This window comes from Rhododendron vialii, chromosome 1a (assembly GCF_030253575.1).
Source record: "Rhododendron vialii isolate Sample 1 chromosome 1a, ASM3025357v1".
NCBI classification, from domain to species: Eukaryota; Viridiplantae; Streptophyta; class Magnoliopsida; order Ericales; family Ericaceae; genus Rhododendron; species Rhododendron vialii.
The window spans coordinates 8,317,128-8,340,417 of record NC_080557.1 but is presented as its reverse complement, the minus strand read 5'-3'; the positions used below and the strand labels follow the sequence as shown (position 1 = coordinate 8,340,417).

The window sequence follows — 23,290 nt, the reverse complement described above, 5'->3', positions numbered from 1 at the left end:
CCCTATATATAAGTACAAGTTTCCATCTTCGACCCATTTTCATGAATTTCATGCAAAAAACCATTAGAATCTTTCAACTTCGATACCAAAGTCAATCGCACCAATATGTGCTTTATAATTCGTACATTAACTTTCAAGCAACTATTTGTTGTTGATTACCAAGTTTTCAACTTTCCCTAACAAGTCTAAGGACATGAACTCTATTAACTGAAAATCCTATATCAACCCAAGATTATGCTCGAAACCTACATCGTAAGATCGCAAACGCTATTGGCACTCGAAAGAAAAGGAAAAAGACAACGTTGTGCAACCTTTGTCAATACCTTTAGTTGAAATGACCAACAAACTCAGAGCCGAAACATGTATTAATATGAACGAAAGAAATGCATGACTTAACCATCCATGGTCACGACTCATAACATTTACCGTTGAGCCTCTTCAAACATCTCACCCCCATTGTAACATACTTCCTTATTCATTAACTTTAGCCTCAATTACATTTCTACAAGGAAAACTTCTAAGTGTCCAGTCAAACAACGTCACACAATCGTCAATGAGTCTACACAAACTAGGTGTCAAAAGAATAAGCTATGAGTGACTTCAAATTTTTAAGTTCACAGTTTAGGAATAAAAGATTGCTCGAAAACAGAAATCCGTGAAAATCCTAGTACATTGAAATGACTAATCACATTAAATACCGCTACAAGCTCCAACACCCCCTTTCAACTAATACTCAACTATGTAATATTCAAGTTAGTTAGGTTCGCCGCTCCTTTTTTTTTTTTGTTTTGCAAGTACGTTAACACTTTAGCTCACATTATCCCCAATTAAAGTCGGATTAAGCATCTATTTCCAAATCTCAACACATAATCAACAAATTCTAAAATCAACTCATCTATCTCAAGCATACAATAATCTTCACGTACACTTACAAGGAAGATAATTCTCATACATTTCTTTTTATCTCGTTTTCTTACTCCCTGACTTATTCTCGTTCCCAAGATTCACACCAGTAAAGTTCTAATAATTTTCAACACTAACTCAAGACAAGCTCCCTCGAAATGGCGAACACTAACTCGACGTTAATGCGTCCAATAACGACGAAGTCCAAACTGAACGATGATCAAAAGTTTCCAACTTACAATTTCCAAAACATGAGTGTAGTGTCACAAGTCATCAAGTAGTTTTGACGAATATCGAACCTTGTTGAAGATTTAAGCCTGAGTAGTTTAGAAGTTCTCGTAATATGTCCATTTGTGTCGAAATTTTACAATAACAACAAAAATATTTGAAAGGGAAAGTTTGTCTTTGGAAAAAAAACATTAATTAGTACTCCCTCCGTTCCAAAATGACTGACCTTTTTGGGACTTCGTGTCATTTTCAAATCTTATATCTTTCGATTTACGAAGTTTTATGTGATTTCGAAAACTTTGTTTAATAAAACTAATTATAATCTATCAAACAATATCCATATTGCATATTTTTTGACATTCACATCGAAAGATATGAGCAATTGAAAATGATACGTTTTCCCAAAAAGATCATTCATTTTGGAACGGATGGAGTAACAGTCATGCAAAGACATTTCACATGATTATTTCAAAATAATGTCGATCTAGATGACATAGTAAAGAATTTGCGATGGGGCGCCTGACTCCACTATAATGCGATTGACTCCTGTAGACACCCCATTCTGGACTGTCCAGATAACGTTATTTGTCGATCCTTTATTGCCCCAATGATGATTTTAGTCGAAAACAGTTTGAGGACAAAGGTGTGTTTGAGCTTTGAGCGCCCTTAACCTCTCTTAAACCCATTTCAAACCTTTCAAACCAGAGCCAAACAGCCCCAGCAAAACCCAACTGGCATACGCCAGTGTATTGGACGCGTACGCCGGTTAGCTGCCACGTGTCAGTCATCGACCGTTGACTCAGCTATCACTGGCGCACGCCGGTCCAAGTGTGGCGCACGCCAGTCAAACCCAGTCAAATCAACTTTATTCAGCCACATGGACGAGACTTTTGTGCCACCCTGACGTCGGCCACAGTAGCCCCTGATGATTATATCGGCCAGGCCCGCTCCCCCTCTCTCCTACACCCCCCATCAACTAGTCCCATGCATTTAATGCATGGGAAGGCTCTCTTCTTGACCCAAGCCAGCCAAACAGGCCTTAGCACCAGACTGATCTCAGTCTCTCTCCCCTATAAATACCCCCCTTGCATTCATTTGCAAGGGGTTAGCATCATCAAGAAGCAAAAAGCTCCCCTCTCCTATCTTCTTGCTTTTTTTTTTCTTCTTCTTCCATTGAAAGAGAAAGGAAAGAAGCCCACTTCCATATACCTCCACTGATATCCAGTCACCATACAACATCCATCTTCAACCTTTAGGCTCTAAACCACCTTCAAACTTCAACACCCAAAAAGGTATACCACCTTTGCATTCCTTTCTGTTTTCGGCCCCTGAGGGGAACCAGCAAGGCCCAGGCTGGTAAACAATACTAGTCCTGGCCTTGAACGGGTAGAAGCACAACAATCGTATGCGACGATACTTGGCGCACGCCAGTTTCTACGTGTCGTACCCCAGTCATGGCAGTACGAGCACAACTGGCGTGGGGATCATGGATCGTCATTCCTTTTGTTTTATCTTTCTGTCAACCACCCTTGCATGCTAAATAACCAGTTTACTATTTTCTGTATGTTTATAACTATTTAGATAAAGGTTATTGCTTATTCTTTATCTGTTTAGAGGGCCTCTGGGATCCTTCTGGTCATGTTCCAGAGCCCAGATGATGCAAAAGCCAAGCACTGGATTAGGGTCAAACGTGCGTACGGCAGTCCATGACTGGCGTACGGCAGTTAAAACTAGGATCCAGTGGCTGGCCCTTGCATCTTAGCTTAGTCTTGGCCTCCTTCCTGTCCCCACTCAGTTTAGGGGGTTTTCTTTCTTTTTCCTTTGTTGTTGGCTTCAAGCCCTTTCATCTGTCTGTAAATATATATATCCTGCTTGTTTAAACTGTATGGTTTGTCCTGGGTGTGCACTGGTCCTTTCCCAGAGCCCAGAGGGTTGCGAACAAAGACTGTGAAACTAGATAAGTGGAGTACACCTATCTTTCTGTGGCGTGCGCAAGTTGAACCAACATGCAGTGGCTCGACCAGTGCATGCTGGTAGGACTTGCTCATGCCCTTGCGGGGCAGCGTACTGCAATTTGTCCAGTTTGCTCAGTGCTTGTTCTCAATCTATATTTAGCATTGCAATCAAATCATCCATAAACATTTTGTCACATAACTGCAACTTGTTACAGTGCTTTAATCCCCATTATCTGTTCCCCCGCCCTAACTGGCTAAAAAAAATGATCAAATGAGAGAAAAATGCAAGCGCTTTTACAAAATGCCCGAGTAGAGACCGATCTCCGGATTGGGCGAGAGGGGTGCCATAAAACCCTTCCCCTCTCGTAACCTGGCTCCGGAACCTCAGATATCGAAGGTGACGACGGTCCAGTCTACAAGCCTTTTCAAAAATCAAACAAACGTGGCAAACGTTTTCGAGTTCGGTTCCTTGGGTGCTCTCCCCGCTAAAACCCGAGTGGCGACTCTGAATCGAGGCGTTTCGCCGCGCTCTTCTAAACAAAAAGGGCCGCACCCCATTTTCATCAAGCAAAATTTCCGGGGCGCGTGCCCACAGTGGCGACTCCGCTGGGGACTCATCACATTGATTGATATTTGGTGATTAATACATAAATTGAATAATTTTCAAAAGTCTGTCAAAACAGTACGCTTCGCGCTACTGAAGAACGGAATGGTAACGTAACAGGATCTCAGCATCCGACCAATCCGAACTGAGGCTTTTACTATTGTTCTCTTGTGTAGTTTTCTCCAAATATCAATTAACAAAAGTGAGCCAAGCTTCAAAAGGCATTTGTTTTCAAAAGCGTTGCATTTCTCTCTCATTGAATCATTCTTCGGCATTCTCCGTTCGTATCGATGGTTGGTCAGCTCCGTTGAGGTGTTTTGGGTAACCGGCACAGTTTACTGGAGCCCGGGGTCCTTGAACGCCCAGCAACCTTGGACGATGATGAGTCGTACTACCGTTCGACCATTGCTTTGCTCTACGCGTTGCAGTGGGAGGTATATCGCGGCTCTAATCAGAGGAACCCCTTAAGCCAAAACCGGCCTCTACAGCATTTACAAAGCACTAGAACCTTTCAACCTAAGACAGGAACCCGCAGGGTAGGATTACTTGCTTCTAACCCCTATCATCCTGTTTATGTGTTACTGCTTTCCATATCGCATGCCTGTACATACATTCATGACCGTTTTTGCGTAGGAGCATGCTAGGGCGGCTTTTAGGATGTCTTTTGTCGAGTCTGTCTTGCGCCCGCTCGGCTTTGCCTTGGACCGATGACGAGTCGTGCATCTCGATGTTACACGTTACCAAAAATTTTCAAGTTCTTAATCAATGAGACTTTGGGAAATCAACACTTTCTAAGTCTTTGTCCAATACCCCATCGAGGTTTCAAATCGAAAAACAAGGAACAACGGAGAGAATGACGTGATACTTACGCCACTCAAGTTAAGAGTGCCAATCACTTACACCGCTCAGGCTCCGGCACAGTGCTGCTTACGCCATTTCGGTTACAGTATCACGCCATCTACACCGAGTTGTTCCGAGCTCAAACTTTGAAACTTCGAGAAGGGAGAAAGCCAAAAGCTTAGGCTGTTTTGGCATCTCTTAGTAACATTCGATTCAATCAAGGATACACCGTCGAAAAGAAAATCCGAGGATTCCATGGCAACTGTCCGAGTGTCGTGAAGCAGACTCCCTCTAGTTCTAGAGTCTAGGAGGACACCGACGACGATGACATGCGCATTGCATTCCTTCAAATTCTTTCAAAAGCTTGCTGCAGGAACGCCATTGAGTTCTCATTTACTTTACTGTCAAAAGCTCTAGGCCATTTCACTGAAGGAAAGAGCCAAACCTACTTGGGAGCGTCTGCTAGGGCTATTTCACCGTTACTTCCAAAGCCATATTACCCTCCTCAATCATCAATCCAAAATGGCAGCACAAACAGAGCTGGCTGAGCTAAAGAGGGTTGGTCAAGAAATGAACCAGAAAATGGACAAACAAATGGCTATGGTCCAGGGACTGGTTGACCTTTTTACCTCTGTCATTTCAAAGACAGATCTGGGGCTAGTCAAAGAACCTCTTCAGGCCCGCCACACTCCTGCAATTGGAACCAAGCTGTGCTCGAAAGACGTGTTTAAAGACCTGGCTGAGTTTCATGAAGCCAGAACTCACCCGAAGGAAGATGCTGGATCCCTGTTCAAAGACAACGCTAATAGGGAGGATATGCGCGACAAAGAAATCAATCCCAAAGGAAAAAGAGTGCACCCTGTTGATGGTGCAATGTCGTGCAACTACAAAGCAAGCAAAGGCTCCACCTTGAACCCCCAATCCAATCGCCGGAACCCACCAAGGACCTTCTCCCGCTTCTCCACACCTTTGTCCTCGGTTTATGAGAAGCTCCTCGAAGCTGGCTTCCTCAAGCCACTCCTTCCAACTCCTTCGCCTCGAACATTTCCGGCATCCTACAACCCAAACGCCTATTGTGCTTTCCATCAAATGCCCGGCCATCTCACCGATGCCTGCTTCCGCCTTCGACATGAAATTCAAAATCTCATTGACAATGGCACCATTCAAGCTCCACTCCCATCAAAGCCCAGCGTCATATCCAACTTCATGCTCCAACACGGTTCCAACCCATGAGTTAACCAGATATCCATCAACTCTACTCAAATCAACTCAAGCTCCACTCAAATCAAACCTAGCTCCACCATATTCAACCCAACCCTTTTCATTAGCCCAGAAAATCAAACCAAGCCAATTTTGTCTCTCCCATCCGAACCCGAGGTTAACCTGATGGCCATAGGTGCAATCGAGGTCCTTACCGCCGATACCTGGGTTGACAGTGATGAGCAGTCTACAAAGGAGAAACTCAAGAGGAAGCTTAATCAATCAAAGGAGAAAACGGACTGGCTTGGATCCTTCAATCATGAGAATTTGGGGCTGTTGTTCAAGGAGTTCTCTCAAGTGGGTTTGGACGAAGAAGCTGAAGAAGCCGAAGTGCTGTTGCTTGAGCCTGTTGTCCTCTAGCTCCCACCTTTCTGCGAGGAAGTCAAGGGTAACTATAAAAGTTGCATTTTCAAATCGCGTCTCTTTTGCATTGACACTTTCGAGTCTGAGTCTGACGCAGTGTCTGTCAAGTCGTCTAAGTCTAGCTCTGAGTCGGAGTTTGTGCCTCTTGGCCCTCCATGTCGTAGCTTTTATTCTCAATTTGAGTCTTTTTGCTGTACTTGGCAACCCCGAGGGTCCTTATGATATGCATTATCCTGCTTTTTAAGTACTTTGCTGGCTTTTGAATAAACCGTGTCGACCCCGACGACGAAGGGATAGATTTCGATGGGATCATCCCCAAGGAAATGTGTTCCCTCGCCGAAAGGGAAGATGAAAGGCATGCTCAGCCTCTAAAAAGAAGAAGTAATTTCAAATAAACTTGAAAGATGGGGCAAACCCTCGGATGGTTCATATTGGTTCAGCACTGTCCCCATAAGAGTATTGCACCCGTTCAGACTTGTTCAAAGAATTCAACAATATCTTGACATGGTCTCACAAAGACACGCTTAGCGTTGATCATGGGATAAAGAAGTATCAAATCCCCTGCCGCCGAATGCCAAGCCAGAAAGTAGTAGCTCAGAAGGCTCCAGGCCTTGTACCATGTTCAAAACAGTAACAACAGTGTTCCATCAAGCGCACATTAAAAGGGTGCAAAAGTGGCCTGGAGCGAGGCATTTCCAATTGTAGCAGTCAGGACCCTTTCACTATCAAAGCCGTTCTATCTGGGGCTACAATCAAAGATCATCGACCTCGATGGCAACAAATTCAATACCTCGGTCAACCCAGATCAACTCAAGCGTTATTATCCCTGAGAGATGCTCGTTGGATCGAAAACCACAAGGGTGGACGATTCCAAGCAAAAGTTAGAGCAGTTTGCTAGACCGAAAACCTATGAAGGCGGTCTAGGCAAAAATGAATTGGCAAAAAGTCGAAAGCTCGCTGACCGAAAACCTGAAAGGGCGGTACTAGGCAAAAGTTAGAGCATAAAAGGAGAGGTAGAACACACGAGTGAACCTTTGCCTGAACTACGTTTTGACCTGATTCCCAGAAAGGGATACGTAGGCAGTCTCTCTTCGAGGCTCGGTCACACTCTATCAATTGGATCCATGGTTGACGTTTTGGTGCACATCAAGGGTCAAGAAAAGTCGAGAACAAGACAAGCTTCATTGGAGAAACAGACATGGGAAACCATTCGTCTTTCAAGTTTAATGCAAGCTGCTACTTCGATTTCAAAGCTGAGCAAAAGCCTTAAAATATTTTGAAGCATCAAAAACAGAACGAAATGCTTATGAGGCTTAATGGCTCACAGTTTATTCTAAGTTCAGCAAACGTCTAGTTTAAGCGGCTACAACAGCTTTGCAATCTCGCGCGCTAGTTTGAGGCTCACACGCACTCGTACAAAAGTGATGCGCGTTGGTCTCAAGCCTGCGCGCGCCTCTTCAATCCCTGCATCAGACAACAGTAGGCAACCACCACGCCTAACAAAGATTTTTAGACCCTCGGGAGTACATTTCAAATTCAAAGCACCTCGAATCTCGTTCAAGGGGCTTTTACCAAGTCTTGTCATGCTGTGCAAGTCATATGGTCCTAATGTGGCTGCACAGGGGTGTCGATTTCAGTCCGGGCCTATATGAGTCATCATTTGCGTCTTTTGTCCATCTTTGCGACACTTTTCAAGTTTTTCAATCCATTGTCATATCGGGATGCTTTTCCTAAATTTTACCGATTTGTGCAGGTCAATGTACATTTATTGAACCTTATGCAAGTGTCAGTTTCACCTGTCTAAGGGATACTGTGAATTTTGGCACATTAATGCCCAAAATTTCATTGTTTTCCATATGTCTAGGAGTCCGTGATATATCCAGGGCTCTTCTTCCTTTCTCATTTGAGCTAGGCGAGTCTGTACATATATATGTCTGTTTGTCAATTCAGTTCACTTGTCAATGCAAATTAGATATTAGCGATTGGTTTATGCATTCTTTTAGACATTCTCAAAAGAAAGTCAAAATAAACTAAAAAATGCAATTTACATTGCTCCCCTACCATCTGTGGTCCACAAGCAGTGGAATCTTGTGAGCAATGAGGGCATGTTGGATCAAGGCCAAGCAAAGCTTATCTATGGGGCTCATCTGCCCAAGCATCGAAGAAAAAGGGGTACATCGACCCAATGCCGCTTCCAAATGTCAACTGGGGCAGGCCGGCCCACTCAATGTCTATCTATGTGGGAGTGCATCTAAGAAGCAAAGGACAATGAAGTAAAGAGGCTCAATGGTAGTCCTCAGTGGTAGAGCTCGGCCTCGTTGTCGTCGTTGTCGTCACTCTTGATCTCTTTGAAGTACCTGGGGCTCCTCTCCCATCCGCCTCTTCTGAGGAGGCTTTCGCTGACGCGTTCTCTTTCTCTCTCACTCTCTCTTAATCTCTCAGACTACTCTCTCTGAACCTCTGAAAACTCTTTGGCACGAGCCACCCTTTCTATGGGCCTTTCTTTCAAACTGCACACCTATAGTCATTGGTTATCTATTGCTCTCGTATCTCTGAGCTGTGGCTAAGGTGACAGTACCGCTTTCTGTAACTCTTGTTTATGTGGCCATCCTAGGCCATCAATCCTCTAGAGGCCGCCCTAGTCTGCCCTTGCATTTTCAATTTATGCATTCAATTTCGTACATATCATTGCATATTGTATATCAACTGTTGAAAACAGGGAAAATCTATCCAGCGTCAAAGCATACCTGTCCAGTATCGAAAGCAGCAAGTAATCAGGATTTTGGGGGTTCATACCTGGGATCTAGTCACTACTGAAACTGGAGCCAAAGCCACTGCTCTGGGAAAGTGCAATTGTAAGGGGGATGCCACATGCTGTTCTCCTTATTTATTTCTCCATGACAAATGTCAAGCACACAGCCTCACTGTCCCGCTCCACTAGCACCTGGAGCACACTTTGGCAATCAGAATGCAATTCAAAGCAACAATGGCTTGTGCTACCCATCTCAATCAAATCGATGACGATCAGCCATGTCGTCCTTCTCAAATCAAATCAACGACGATCAGTCATGTCGTCCTTCTCAAATCAAATCAACGACGGTCAGCCATGTCGTCCTTCTCAAATCAAATCAACGACGATCAGTCATGTCATCCATTCCAAATCAATCAACGACGATCAATCGTGTCGTCCTTTTCAATCCTTCAACGACGATCAGCCATGTCGTCTATCGTCCTTTTCAATTCAATCAACGACGATCAGCCATGTCGTCCGTTTCAATCATATCAACGACGATCAGTCATGTCGTCCTTCTCAAATCAAATCAACGACAATCAGCCATGTCGTCCTTCTCAAATCAAATCAACGACAATCAGCCATGTCGTCTATCGTCCCTTCTCAATCAAATCAACGACGACCAGCCATGCCGTCCTTCAAATCAAATCAAATCAACGACAATCAGCCATGTCGTCCTTCTCAATCCTTCAACGATGGTTCAATGAGTCGTCCTTCAGTGATGACCCACCGTCTCAAATCAACGATGGTTCAACGAGTTGTCCTTCAGTGATGACCCACCGTCTCAAATCAACGATGGTTCAACGAGTTGTCCTTCAGTGATGACCCACCGTCTCAAATCAACGATGGTTCAACGAGTCGTCTTCAGTGATGACCCACCGTCTCAAATCAACGATGGTTCAACGAGTCGTCTTCAGTGATGACCCACCGTCTCAAATCAACGATGGTCTTCAGTGATGACCCACCGTCTCAAATCAACGATGGTTCAACGAGTTGTCCTCCAGTGATGACCCACCGTCTCAAATCAACGATGGTTCAACGAGTCGTCTTCAGTGATGACCCACCGTCTCAAATCAACGATGGTTCCCGAGTCGTCCTCAAAGATGACCCACCGTCTCAAATCAACGATGGTTCCCGAGTTGTCCTTCAGTGATGACCCACCGTCTCAAATCAACGATGGTTCAACGAGTCGTCTTCAGTGATGACCCACCGTCTCAAATCAACGATGGTTCCCGAGTCGTCCTCAAAGATGACCCACCGTCTCAAATCAACGATGGTTCCCGAGTCGTCCTCAAAGATGACCCACCGTCTCAAATCAACGATGGTTCCCGTTCCCGAGTCGTCCTCAAAGATGACCCACCGTCTCAAATCAACGATGGTTCCCGAGTCGTCCTCAACGATGACCCACCGTCTCCAATCAACGATGGTTCCCGAGTCGTCCTCAATGATGACCCAGCGTCTCGAATCAACGATGGTTCCCGAGTCGTCCTCAACGATGACCCACCGTCTCGAATCAACGATGGTTCCCGAGTCGTCCTTAATGATGACCCACCATCTCAAATCAACGATGGTTCCCGAGTCATCCTCAACGATGATCCACCATCCATGTTCAACGATGGTCCGTCCATTCTGAATGACTACCTCTACTTCAGTCCAGCTTAGAGCACATTTTCCAGCAGTCCTATTGCTCTGTCTCGGATGGTCCTTGATAAGGAGATTGGCTCTGATTCCCAACAGATGGAATTTAACCTCCCTGACGCGACCTACCCGTGATTGTTGGAACTATTCGTGCCAAGGATAGCTTGACCCCCTCAAACAACGGTCCACCCGTCCAAATTCAAATCAACGACAGTCTACCTGTCCAATTTCAAATCAACGACGATCCATCCGTCCAATTCCAAATCAACGACGGTCCACCCGTCCAATTTCAAATCAACGACGGTCCACCAGTCCAAATTCAAATCAACGACGATCTATCCGTCCAATCTCAAATCAACGACGAGCCATCCGTCCAATTCCAAATCAACGATGATCTACCCGTCCAATTTCAAATCAACGACGATCCATCCGTCCAATTCCAAATCAACGACGGTCTATCCGTCCAATTTCAAATCAACGACGATCTATCCGTCCAATCCCAAATCAAACAGGTCTTTTAAGATTCACGTATTCTGAATAGCCTCGAAGAGGGTGTCTAGAAAAACCTTTGACGTTACTTGTCTCCAGTCGATGGTGCCTCAAGTGCCGTCAAAGGGGGGCTTCTGTAGACACCCCATTTTGGACTGTCCAGATAACGTTATTTGTCGATCCTTTATTGCCCCAATGATGATTTTAGTCGAAAACAGTTTGAGGACAAAGGTGTGTTTGAGCTTTGAGCGCTCTTAACCTCTCTCAAACCCGTTTCAAACCTTTCAAACCAGAGCCAAACAGCCCCAGCAAAACCCAACTGGCATACGCCAGTGTATTGGACGCGTACGCCGGTTAGCTGCCACGTGTCAGTCATCGACCGTTGACTCAGCTATCACTGGCGCACGCCGGTCTAAGTGTGGCGCACGCCAGTCAAACCCAGTCAAATCAACTTTATTCAGCCACATGGACGAGACTTTTGTGCCACCCTGACGTCGGCCACAGTAGCCCCTGATGATTATATCGGCCAGGCCCGCTCCCCCTCTCTCCTACACCCCCCATCAACTAGTCCCATGCATTTAATGCATGGGCAGGCTCTCTTCTTGACCCAAGCCAGCCAAACAGGCCTTAGCACCAGACTGATCTCAGTCTCTCTCCCCTATAAATACCCCCCTTGCATTCATTTGCAAGGGGTTAGCATCATCAAGAAGTAAAAAGATCCCCTCTCCTCTCTTCTTGCTTTTTTTTTTCTTCTTCTTCCATTGAAAGAGAAAGGAAAGAAGCCCACTTCCATATACCTCCACTGATATCCAGTCACTATACAACATCCATCTTCAACCTTTAGGCTCTAAACCACCTTCAAACTTCAACACCCAAAAAGGTATACCACCTTTGCATTCCTTTCTGTTTTCGGCCCCCGAGGGGAACCAGCAAGGCCCAGGCTGGTAAACAATACTAGTCCTGGCCTTGAACGGGTAGAAGCACAACAATCGTATAAGACGATACTTGGCGCACGCCAGTTTCTACATGCCGTACGCCAGTCATGGCAGTACGAGCACAACTGGCGTGGGGATCATGGATCGTCATTCCTTTTGTTTTATCTTTCTGTCAACCACCCTTGCATGCTAAATAACCAGTTTACTATTTTCTGTATGTTTATAACTATTTAGATAAAGGTTATTGCTTATTCTTTATCTGTTTAGAGGGCCTCTGGGATCCTTCTGGTCATGTTCCAGAGCCCAGATGATGCAAAAGCCAAGCACTGGATTAGGGTCAAACGTGCGTACGACAGTCCATGACTGGTGTACGGCAGTTTAAACTAGGATCCAGTGGCTGGCCCTTGCATCTTAGCTTAGTTTTGGCCTCCTTCCTGTCCCCACTCAGTTTAGTGGGTTTTCTGTCTTTTTCATTTGTTGTTGGCTTCAAGCCCTTTCATCTGTCTGTAAATATATATATCCTGCTTGTTTAAACTGTATGGTTTGTCCTGGGTGTGCGCTGGTCCTTTTCCAGAGCCCAGAGGGTTGCGAACAAAGACTGTGAAACTAGATAAGTGGAGTACGCCTGTCTTTCTGTGGCGTGCGTAAGTTGAACCAACATGCAGTGGCTCGACCAGTGCATGCTGGTAGGACTTGCTCATGCCCTTGCGGGGCAGCGTACTGCAATTTGTCCAGTTTGCTCAGTGCTTGTTCACAATTTATATTTAGCATTGCAATCAAATCATCCATAAACATTTTGTCACATAACTGCAACTTGTTACAGTGCTTTAATCCCCATTATCTGTTCCCCCGCCCTAACTGGCTAAAAAAAATGATCAAATAAGAGAAAAATGCAAGCGCTTTTACAAAATGCCCGAGTAGAGACCGATCTCCGGATTGGGCGAGAGGGGTGCCATAAAACCCTTCCCCTCTCGTAACCTGGCTCCCGAACCTCAGATATCGAAGGTGACGACGGTCCAGTCTACAAGCCTTTTCAAAAATCAAACAAACGTGGCAAACGTTTTCGAGTTCGGTTCCTTGGGTGCTCTCCCCGCTAAAACCCGAGTGGCGACTCTGAATCGAGGCGTTTCGCCGCGCTCTTCCAAACAAAAAGGGCCGCACCCCATTTTCATCAAGCAAAATTTCCGGGGCGCGTGCCCACAACTCCACGTCGGTACCATTTCAAATTCCCAAATGGACTATTTTAAAGAACCAACTTCACAAAATATTACCCCTTCCAGAAAATCTTGAATTTCAAACATGTGCACTTGCAACAAATCTTGAAACAAAAGTTCACTACCCCACATGTTTCATTATACTCGCTCGACACGCCAAGTAAAGATCTCAATTCAGGTTTGACATACGCCCACAACGTCCAAACTTGCCTAACTCGTTCAATATCTTACGAAGAATTAACTAAACTGTCACTAGTCTCATTAAGACCATAGTTAAGAAGTTGAGAGACAGACAAAGTTATCATTAAATCATAAGCTAAAACAGAACAAGGAGTTAGGACAAAAGGTTTCCAATTATCACATAGCGTTACATCTGACTAAGAGGCTCGAGCCACCCACATAAACTCCTTCGAACACATGTACGCCTTCTATATTAGCATCAAATCTATCCTCGAACCAAGTTTCTCCTTTCTCTGGGTTTTCCTTATAAGTCTAATGTACAAGTACCATTATAAACCCTTCACAATACATATATCATATCACGATTACCAAACATGCATTCATTACCAAATAAAAGTCTATACCAATATCATAACAACATGTTATAGTAATTGAAAAATCTATAAGAAGACAACAAGGCTGGTATTGATCGACATTTCAAATGATCCAAGGTGCCAAATCCCATTCAATAATCACAGTTTCTCATCTGAATACTTCACTTTTCTTTTTCTTCATAAACCACAAACATTCATATTCGACGTTAATAGCATGCAACCAAGGTGTAAATAACAATCTCATTTCACAATTTGAATCAAAAGACACATACTCACCGACCACGGCATTTCCAACCCTTGCATTGCAGTAATCCTCACATTTCAATTCTTAACTACAACCTCTCGAACCACACTAGTCTAGCAGCTTCACCATTAGACATTCTCTCTAATCAATACATAACAAAGCACGCCACCAAACTAATTCATGGAGCAAACACACGTAAATAATCTCATCTTCACAATTTCAATAAGAATGACACAAAATTCCACATCTTTCACATAGGAAATCAACATTTGTTTCATATCTCATTTTACCACCTAATAGATCTCCTTCGAGATATCCCCTCGCATTAGTAGTCTAATTTGCAAGTACCTATACGGACCTTTAGCAATATAGCACCCATCAATACTTATCAACCATAAATTCTTGCCAAGTAATTTTACCAAATTCCATTCATCATACTACAAGTGTCAAATAGACGATCTACTGCTCAATGTCACGTAACGGCATCAAATAACTTATACATTACATCAACAATTCACTTGTCAAGTCATCGTCAAAAATATAATCCATTGTTATCCATCTTCTATTCCGATTGCTTCATTAGATATCCAAATCTTCATTTCATAAGATAATCCTCGATTATGCTACACATGACTTTTATATAATACGGTTATTCCCATCCCTAATTTCAATCTAACCCTTGGCCATCTCACGTTATCTATCTCCTATCTGTTCACAAACATTCCTTCAATCACAATGGCATACCACTGCCTTTCCAAGTATCAAAAATACACATACCAATTCACTCTCATGGAAACAAGAGAAAACATTTCAACTCCAAAGGGTTTAATCGTCACCTATCTGTTCTCAATTCTTAATAGGATACAAAAAAAAAAAAAAAAACCTCTCATTTACAGGAGAATGGAAAGCAAATCTACTTAGACATACATACTTTTCAAAACCTCCTTTCAAGTAGATTGGTGAGGTCAACCATAAGTTTTTTTTTTTTTTTTTTGCAATTAATTTTATCTCCTTATGGTAAAAGAAAGTTTGAATCCTATCTTGCTTACTAGTACACCATATAAGAACAAGGTCCAAATTGATATGTCTACGTCTTTATCATTTTGCAACTAAAATCCTTACAATACACTACTCCCTTGTTTAAAAGCATAAAACCAATAAGCAGTGCTACGTGCTAACCTTTAACTATAACATCTCACAATTCATTTCTTTTTGATCCATAGTTGAAGGTAAATCACTTCCTTTCACCTTATTTAAAGAGCATCTATTCTAGATATTCAATCCTGAGGTCGTGGTGGCCAGTCGCACTTCAAATTGGATATCCAAAAATAGATCCTCAAAGTTCTTAGAAAAAAAGAGTTTCACAAATGTTATATATGTCCTCCTTTAGTGATCAAAACATCTCTTAACATGAACATATTTGACACACTATTGATTCAATCTTTATCACTGATGATAACATAAACAAGCATCAAATGTATTTAGCATTAAATAAAGATAAACATACAGAATACTCACTAGAACGTAACAACTACAAAGTCTAATCACTCACATCAACCACGTTAAGGCTTAACTTTCTACAGACACACGTATTTACAGAACAAGCAATTTCGAGCCATCACAAGAGTTAAAGAAAGGGAGCAATCAACAACAACCACATCACCTATAAGGTTCAGCCTCCAACTTCTAACACGGGTCGACAACGACACGTCATTCTTCTCAAATATAAATGTAATGCCATATAGTCCAAGGAATGTCAATTCACACAAGCACACACATGTCATGCAAAGAGATGCGACATTTTGAACTCATAAGACTAAAAGTCTCCCCACGGTCTCAAAATATTCAAATCTAAACGCTCTAATACCAATTTGTCACGCTCTCGATTTTTAACATAATTAATAATGACTTTTAATAAACAAAATCTCTCAAATACACACTACTATACCCAAGCAAAGATATGCGACATTTTGAACCCATGAGACTAAAAGGTCTCCCCACGGTCTCAAAGTATTCAAATCTAGACGCTCTGATACCATTTGTCACGTCTTCGATTTTCAACATAATTAATAATGACAGCTTTTAATAAACAAAATCTCTCAAATACACACTACTATACCCCAAAAGATACTTCATTCCCAGAATTTACAAGTTAAGTTCAAAGGTTACATCCTCGGCTCGACGGCCCAAAGTAACATAATACTTATACTAAAGGAAGGAGTCAAGAGTTTACAGTCATCCATAGTCAAAACGAAAATAATATCTAAAATTACAATTACATCTCAAAAGAGCTTCTACAAAAAAAATGCCAAAGTAATTTCCCATGTTAGTTTTCAAAAGAATGATCAACAATGCACTCCATGTATGTCATGTCAATGTCCCTGTGGTGTACCTGAAAATGATAATAAGGTTGAGCAAACAAGCGCCCAGTAGAGAATTCTATACTCATGTTGTATGTCAATGAGATGATCAAGCACTACTAGGAAGATATATGGATAAGAGATCAAGAATTCAAGGAATCAACGAGCATACGAAATGACAAGCCAAAAAATGAAACAATCATCTAGTTCTCCGTCACATTCAAGGTGTCCCGTGTTTTATGGTTAATAAGTCTTTTTCTCCAAGTGCACATTTTGGGTATTTGGGACTCCGTTCATCGCCTATCGGTCATCGCACCAATAGGTGGACCCGTTCATCTCCTGCCGGTCATCGCACCAATAGGTGGACCCGTTCATTCCCTGCCGCTTGCAGGTCATCGCACTAATAGATGGACCCGTTCATTCCCTGCCGGTCATCGCACCAATAGGTGGACCCGTTCATTCCGGGTATTTGGGACCCCGTTCATCCTCTGCCGATCACCACGCCAATTGACGAGCCCGTTCAAGTTTCCTTAAACCATTTCATTACTCATGTCATCGATTCTTATTACATCACCAAGTCATAAAGTTCACAACTTGCATTCGATGTTCGTGTGCTCTATTTCAATCATATCCCTCAAATAAAGTGTCATAAGTTCTCGGTTCAGCATTCGGTAATCATATACATCAAGCTATCGTCATACTTCCCGTTAGATGTAAATTAACATCCTTGAACTCATAAAGATACATACCACCACGCATGGAAATGAACCACGACGTTAGATTATGAGAACAAGAGTTTTTACAAAAATCTGTAGTGGCTACGGTTACGACCAAAAACGGACTACGGGTAGCGGAACAAATGTTCTGTTTCTGATCAGTGGCTATGGGTAGAACCAAAAACAGACTACAGGTAGTGCCTGGAAATTTTCAACGCGATACACAGTTTTCAAGGACCAACAATACACTTCAAAATAATGATCAGACCTGAGATTTAGGCACAAATTCAACTCATCAACGCATAGAACAAGTAAGAAATCCCTACCTCTAAGTGAAGATTGAAACCCACGTGATTTGGACGAGCCCTAGCTCCCAAACTTTGAAATCGACCGAGATACTCCGCTCCAAGCACAACGCAACGAAACCCAAGCTCAACACACGATCACTAGGTGGAGAGGAAGTAGATCCGTAAGGTTATTGATGTATTGAGTGGAGTTTTGTGTGAGAGAGGTAGAGAGATAGAGAGACGGTAGAGGGAAGAGAGGGAGCCGAGAGATGAGGGAGAGAAATGAGGGAGATATATATCTCCTACACCCACACACCCTTTATATACTAACATACTTATGCAAACTACACAGTAACTCCCACTGCTAACAATTCCATTACTTCAGACCTCAATTCACATAATCACAACACTCTCCCTCATTTTTCTCAATTTCTAACGTTCATATAACCTTTCAAATATTTAAAATTTATATGGGTCTCTACAGACGCTCTTTCTTAAGAATACTTGAAAATTCGGAATAAGATAACAAAGCAATCTTAAAATGAGATATACATATACAAATTCATAATCAGTTGAGATATTAAACAATTAAGAGCGATGCTTTTACAAACAAGTTCTTCTGATCACTAGTTGTTAACTTTAAGGCCCCGTAATTAATCAAAGTTCAAATAAGTTGACTAAACAACCAGTTATTAAAAAAATTCAACTTGAACCTGTTAAACTGAGAAAAGTGTGGTGCAATGCCACTGTACTAAGAAAATTGTGGTTGAAAACCACTATACTGAGAAAGTTGTTGGGAACCTGGATAGCCACCTGAACCTGCAGTGAGCATGAAAGCCTGTGGCCTTTGAGAAGCATAACCCTGAGTCTGTGGCATTCCTAAGCCAGAAGTTAGAAAGGTTGCACCATGTACCATACCATTTTGCCCAAATAAAGGTCCATTCTGCCCAAACTGAGAGCCAGTACCTGGAGAGAAACCAAACTGTGGAGGTCTATATGTTAAATTATGCCTTTAATAACAATTGTAGGCTTGATGCTTGGTTTTCCCACAGATTTGACAACTGCCTAGAGGAAAAGGAAAATCCATAAGAATGCTGTTACGAGAGGATGATGGCCCTTGGTTTCCTTTGAATCTGTTACCATTGTAGTAGTTTCTGCCATTTCTATTTCCCCCATAGTTGTTAGGACCAAAACCAGACATTTGTGGGCGAACAGGTTCAAACTATGGTGCTTGAGAACCAAATGCAACAGGAAATTAAAACTGAGGTGTTGATGGTAGAGTAGGAGTAGAATTGATACTACTAGTTTGTGTAGTGGATGAAGGAGGAACACTATGTTGAGCAACCAGAATTGTAAATGTGACAGGATGATCAGTGTCCAAGTACAAATCCTCAGCCATTAACATAGAAGAAAGACCACTAAAAGTAAGTGGAGCAGTTTCAAAGCGTGTACGTACAGCTTGTTTGAACGAATGATATTCTTCATTTGGAAGACCTATTAACGTATGAAAGACCAGTTCTTCATCAACCATGTGAGATCCCGAAGCTTCCAACCTCTGAATCAAGACTTTAATAGAGTCCAAGTATTGTTCCATGGAAGTGGTCTTTTTTAAGCTATAGATACGGCATCTAAGATCATGAACTTGAGTGCGTGAGAGACTACTATATTTCTCCTCTAGTTTAGACCAAACTTCACAAGTACAACGAGATCCAATGATGTGAGGCAAAATAGTTGGAGTTATAGTAGCTATGATGCAAGACACGAGCATGCGATCGATGGTTTCCCATTTTCAAATGCTGGATTAGGTATGTTGTTCCCTAATGTATCTTGAGTTTCAGGAGAAGGTACTTCAATTGAACCATTTGCATAATCAAATAGAGAATTCGCTGTTAAGGCATTCTCAATTTGTGTTTTCCAAACAAAGTAGTTAGAAGAATCTAATTTGACGGTAATGAAAGACTGAAAATTGGTGATAAGAAAATAGAGAGCTTGGGGTAAATACTCTGTGGAAGAGCTCGCCATTGATGAAGATCTGAGGAAGATAAAGATGTTTCAGTTGTTGAAGAAGATTGAACAGTGGACTTTCGTTTCTGCCATTTCTATTTCCCCCATAGTTATCCTCCATTGTCACAAGTCTCCATGCCTCCTATTGGTCAAGGTTTTGGCACACCAACAGGGTTCACTTCCTTTGGTCCTAGTTCTTCTGGCACACCTCCTACCGTATCTTGTGGACTTGGTATTTTGACTCAGGGGCAACAGCTCATGTTACTAGTGATATAACACATATTACAGCTCCCTCTTACACAGCTTCTACCACTGTTACAATGGGAAATGGTCAGGCAGTACCCGTCTCTAATTCAAGTAAAGGGTTGCTTCCTACTCCACATCATTCTTTTCTTCTTAATCATATTCTTCATGTTCCCCAAATTTCCCATAATCTCTTATCCGTTCAGCAATTTGCCCTGGACAACAACTGTCGTATAACTTTTGATTCTTATGGCTATGTTATCCAGGACAGACAAACCAATCAAGTGGTCCACCAGGGGCCTTATCTTCAGGGCCTGTATCCCCTTTTGCCTTCTTCTAGAACTCTGCCTGGTGTCACAGCTCTTCTCAGTACCACATCTTCTGATGAACTGTGGCACAGAAGATTAGGTCATCCTCATGCTGGCCTTACTCAACATTTAGCAAACAAGTATCGTTTACCTATTTCTTCTATTCCTAAGCTAGATTGTTATGCTTGTAATAAAGGGAAAAGTCATAAACTTCCTTTTCCAGATTCCACCACTCACACTACTACACCTTTTGAACTCATTCAAATGGATGTTTGGGGACCATTCCTAGTTGCTTCTTTTTCTGGATATAGATATTATTTGTTACTTGTAGATGATTTTACAAGATATTGTTGGTTGTTCCTTTTCCATGCTAAGAGTGATGTCTCCTCTCATGTTAAAGCATTTCAAGTGTTTGTTTCTAATTAAGACCTTTCGAACAGATTGTGGGGGAGAATTCCTTAACAAAGTCATGACCTATTTTTTCTCTCAATTTGGTATCTTTCATCAAACAACTTGTCCTTACACTCTTCAACAAAATGGTCTTGTGGAAAGAAAACATGCTCACATCATAAAAACAGCTATTACCCTCCTTCAACAAGCTCACATCATAAAAACAGCTATTACCCTCCTTCAACAAGCTCACCTTCCTATTACATTCTAGCTTGAAGCTATAAATACAGCTCTATATCTTATCAATTGCTTACCTTATTCTTCATTGCACTTTAATGTCCCTTTTCAAAAACTCTACAATACTGCACCTGATTACATGTTCCTTAAACCTTTTGTTTGTTGTTGTTTCCCTTCGCTTCGAACTTATGCATCCAATAAACTTGAACCTATATCCACACCATGTGTATTCTTAGGCTATTGTACTAATACCAAGGGTTATAGGTGCTTCGATCCCACAACTCACAAGGTCTATGTTTCTAGACATGCCGAGTTTCTTGAGCATGATTTTCCTTATCCAGCTCTTATTTCTACTCCTAAGCCTTCTACCTCTGCTCCTTCAGCTGACATTCCACTGTTTATTCTTCCTTCTTCTATTGTAACTCCTCCATCTCTTGCACCCTCTAACTCTTCTATTGTTAACTATTCTTCCTCTATTCCTCATGATTCCCTTTCCTCTATTCATACTTCTACTCCTACCTCTTCTACCCCTCTTCCTATCTCTTCTCTGCCTGGTCATTGTCTTCCAATTCCAGCTCATCCCATGCAAACTAGGTCAAAAATGGTATTTCTGTTCCTAAGATTCCATTTTCTTTATTAGTACAAACTCATCCCTCTACTAAACCAAGTACTTTTAAGGAAGCAATGCATTTTTCTGATTGGAAACAGGCCATGTCTGAAGAATACAAGGCCTTAATGTCCTAGGGAACATGGTCTCTTGTTTCTCCTCCTCTTGGTGCTCCTGTTATTGGTTGCAAATGGATTTTCAAGATCAAACGAAATCCAAATGGCTCTGTTGCTAGATATAAAGCACAATTGCTAGCCCAAGGGTTTCAACATACTGAAGGAGTGGATTACACTTAGACCTTTAGCCCAGTTATTAAACAATCAACTGTCGGGGTTGTTCTATCTTTAGCATTGCACTTTGCTTGGCCTATTAAACAGTTAGACATCTCCAATGCTTTCCTTCATGGTTCTCTTCAAGAAAAGGTTTATATCAGGCAACCATAAGACGTTGTTGATGACCAGTTTCCTTCTCATGTATGTCAGTTGCATAAAGCCCTATATGGCCTCAAATAGGCCCCAAGAGCATGGTATGATATGCTGTCTCAATCTTTGATTTCTCTTGGCTTCCAGAACAATCTTGCTGATTTTTCCTTGTTTGTTTTACACAAAGGCTCAGATTTGGTTTATGTGGATGATATTTTAATTACTGGTTCAAGTTCTGAGTTAGTTGCTGCTATAGGTGCTCAGCATAGTTCTTCCTTTGCTCTTAAGGATTTGGGACTGTTACATTACTTTCTAGGCATTGAAGCTATTCCCACTGCTAATTGTTTCATTCTCTCTTAAGCCAAGTATGCCTTGAATTTACTTACCAAAGCTGGTATGACTGAGTGTAGGCCTTGTGAGTCACCTTCTTCTCTCAAACCTGTTACTCTAGAAAACCTCACTCCTCTTGCCAATCCAGAGCACTATAGATCTCTTGTTGGCTCTTTACATTATCTTACTCTCACGCGCCGAGAAATCTCTTTTGCTGTCAATACCATCTGTCAACATATGCATGCACCATTAGAGTGTCATCTCACTGTTGTGAAACGAATTTTACGCTACATCAAGGGTACTTTGGCTCATGGGCTTGCCTTCTCCAAGAGCTCTCTCACTATTTCAGCATTTTCTGATGCTGACTAGGTAGGGAATGCTCTTGACAGACGTTCCACAGGTGGTTATTGTGCTTTTATAAGTTCTAATATCATATCTTGGTCAGCTATGAAACGAACGACTGTGGCACGATCATCTACAGAGGCTGAGTATAAAGCCCTAGCTAGCTAATGCTGCTGCTGAAGTGATTTGGTTGCTTCAATTGTTCAAAGATTTAGGTGTTCAACTGACTGCTCCTCCTATTCTTTGGTGTGATAACAATTCTGCCTTTTCCTTAGCCACAAATCTAGTCTTCCATGCTCGCACAAAACATGTTGAGGTTGATTTTCATTTTGTCCAAGAAAAGATAGCTCTAAAGCAGTTCAGCATTCGACATGTTCCTTCTATGTTCCAAATTGCAAACATTCTTACTAAACCTCTCACTGTGGCTAGATTTCTTCTATTACGTGACAAACTGAAGCTATCTCAAGTACCAGCATCAGTTTGTGGGGGGCTGTTAACTGATAAAGAAAATGAAGACCGTGATCACAGCTAGGTGACGTTAGGTTTTTTTCTCTTGTTAATTGGTTAGTTGCTGAGCTGGCAAATGTAGTTTCATTTGAGTAGAATCTTAGATTCATTTGCATTGTATTTGAGATGCTTATATATACGTGTAATACTCTTGCTGCTCTCTTGTAATCAGAACTAAAATTACAATCTAATGAGATCAAGTTTAGGGTTCCTTCAAGTTCTGTAAAAGTTTTCAGAACCATGTTGATCAGGACCCCAAAGTACGTTGATGCGTACAACACACACACACACACACACACACACACATATATATATATATAATCCACCAATTTTCTACCCCCTTGAGACGGGTAACAAAAAGAAAACTGACTTTGTGGGGTCGAGATGCTCCCAAATCATTTCCATGATGTGCTCTACACTTTCTGTTTTTGCTTTTTGTTTTTGCCACTATGTTTTTTTCTGGTTCGATTTAGGACTCGGAAGTATAGTACTTTGCTCATATTTGAATCTTTTCTCTAT

At 42.1% G+C, this 23,290-nt stretch overlaps 1 protein-coding gene across 1 annotated transcript; it reads left to right on the top strand.

The window, feature by feature from the left end:
• The first annotated feature begins 21,560 nt into the window (after nt 1-21,560).
• LOC131327459 (uncharacterized) lies at nt 21,561-22,796 on the top strand. The gene is made up of 4 exons (XM_058360628.1): nt 21,561-21,696; nt 21,780-21,891; nt 22,003-22,220; nt 22,474-22,796. The coding sequence occupies exons 1-4, from the start codon at nt 21,561-21,563 to the stop codon at nt 22,794-22,796; spliced, it is 789 nt and encodes a 262-aa protein (XP_058216611.1).
• The last annotated feature ends 494 nt before the right edge of the window (nt 22,797-23,290 follow it).

Excerpts from the sequence above, each read along its gene's own strand:
- LOC131327459 (XM_058360628.1), top strand. The coding sequence starts at position 21,561 with ATGCTTTCCTTCATGGTTCTCTTCAAGAAAAGGTTTATATCAGGCAAC. Across the intron at positions 21,892-22,002 it reads GCTCTTAAGGATTTGGGACT|GCCTTGTGAGTCACCTTCTT; the intron begins GTTACATTACTT and ends GACTGAGTGTAG. Across the intron at positions 22,221-22,473 it reads AATTTTACGCTACATCAAGG|ATTTAGGTGTTCAACTGACT; the intron begins GTACTTTGGCTC and ends AATTGTTCAAAG.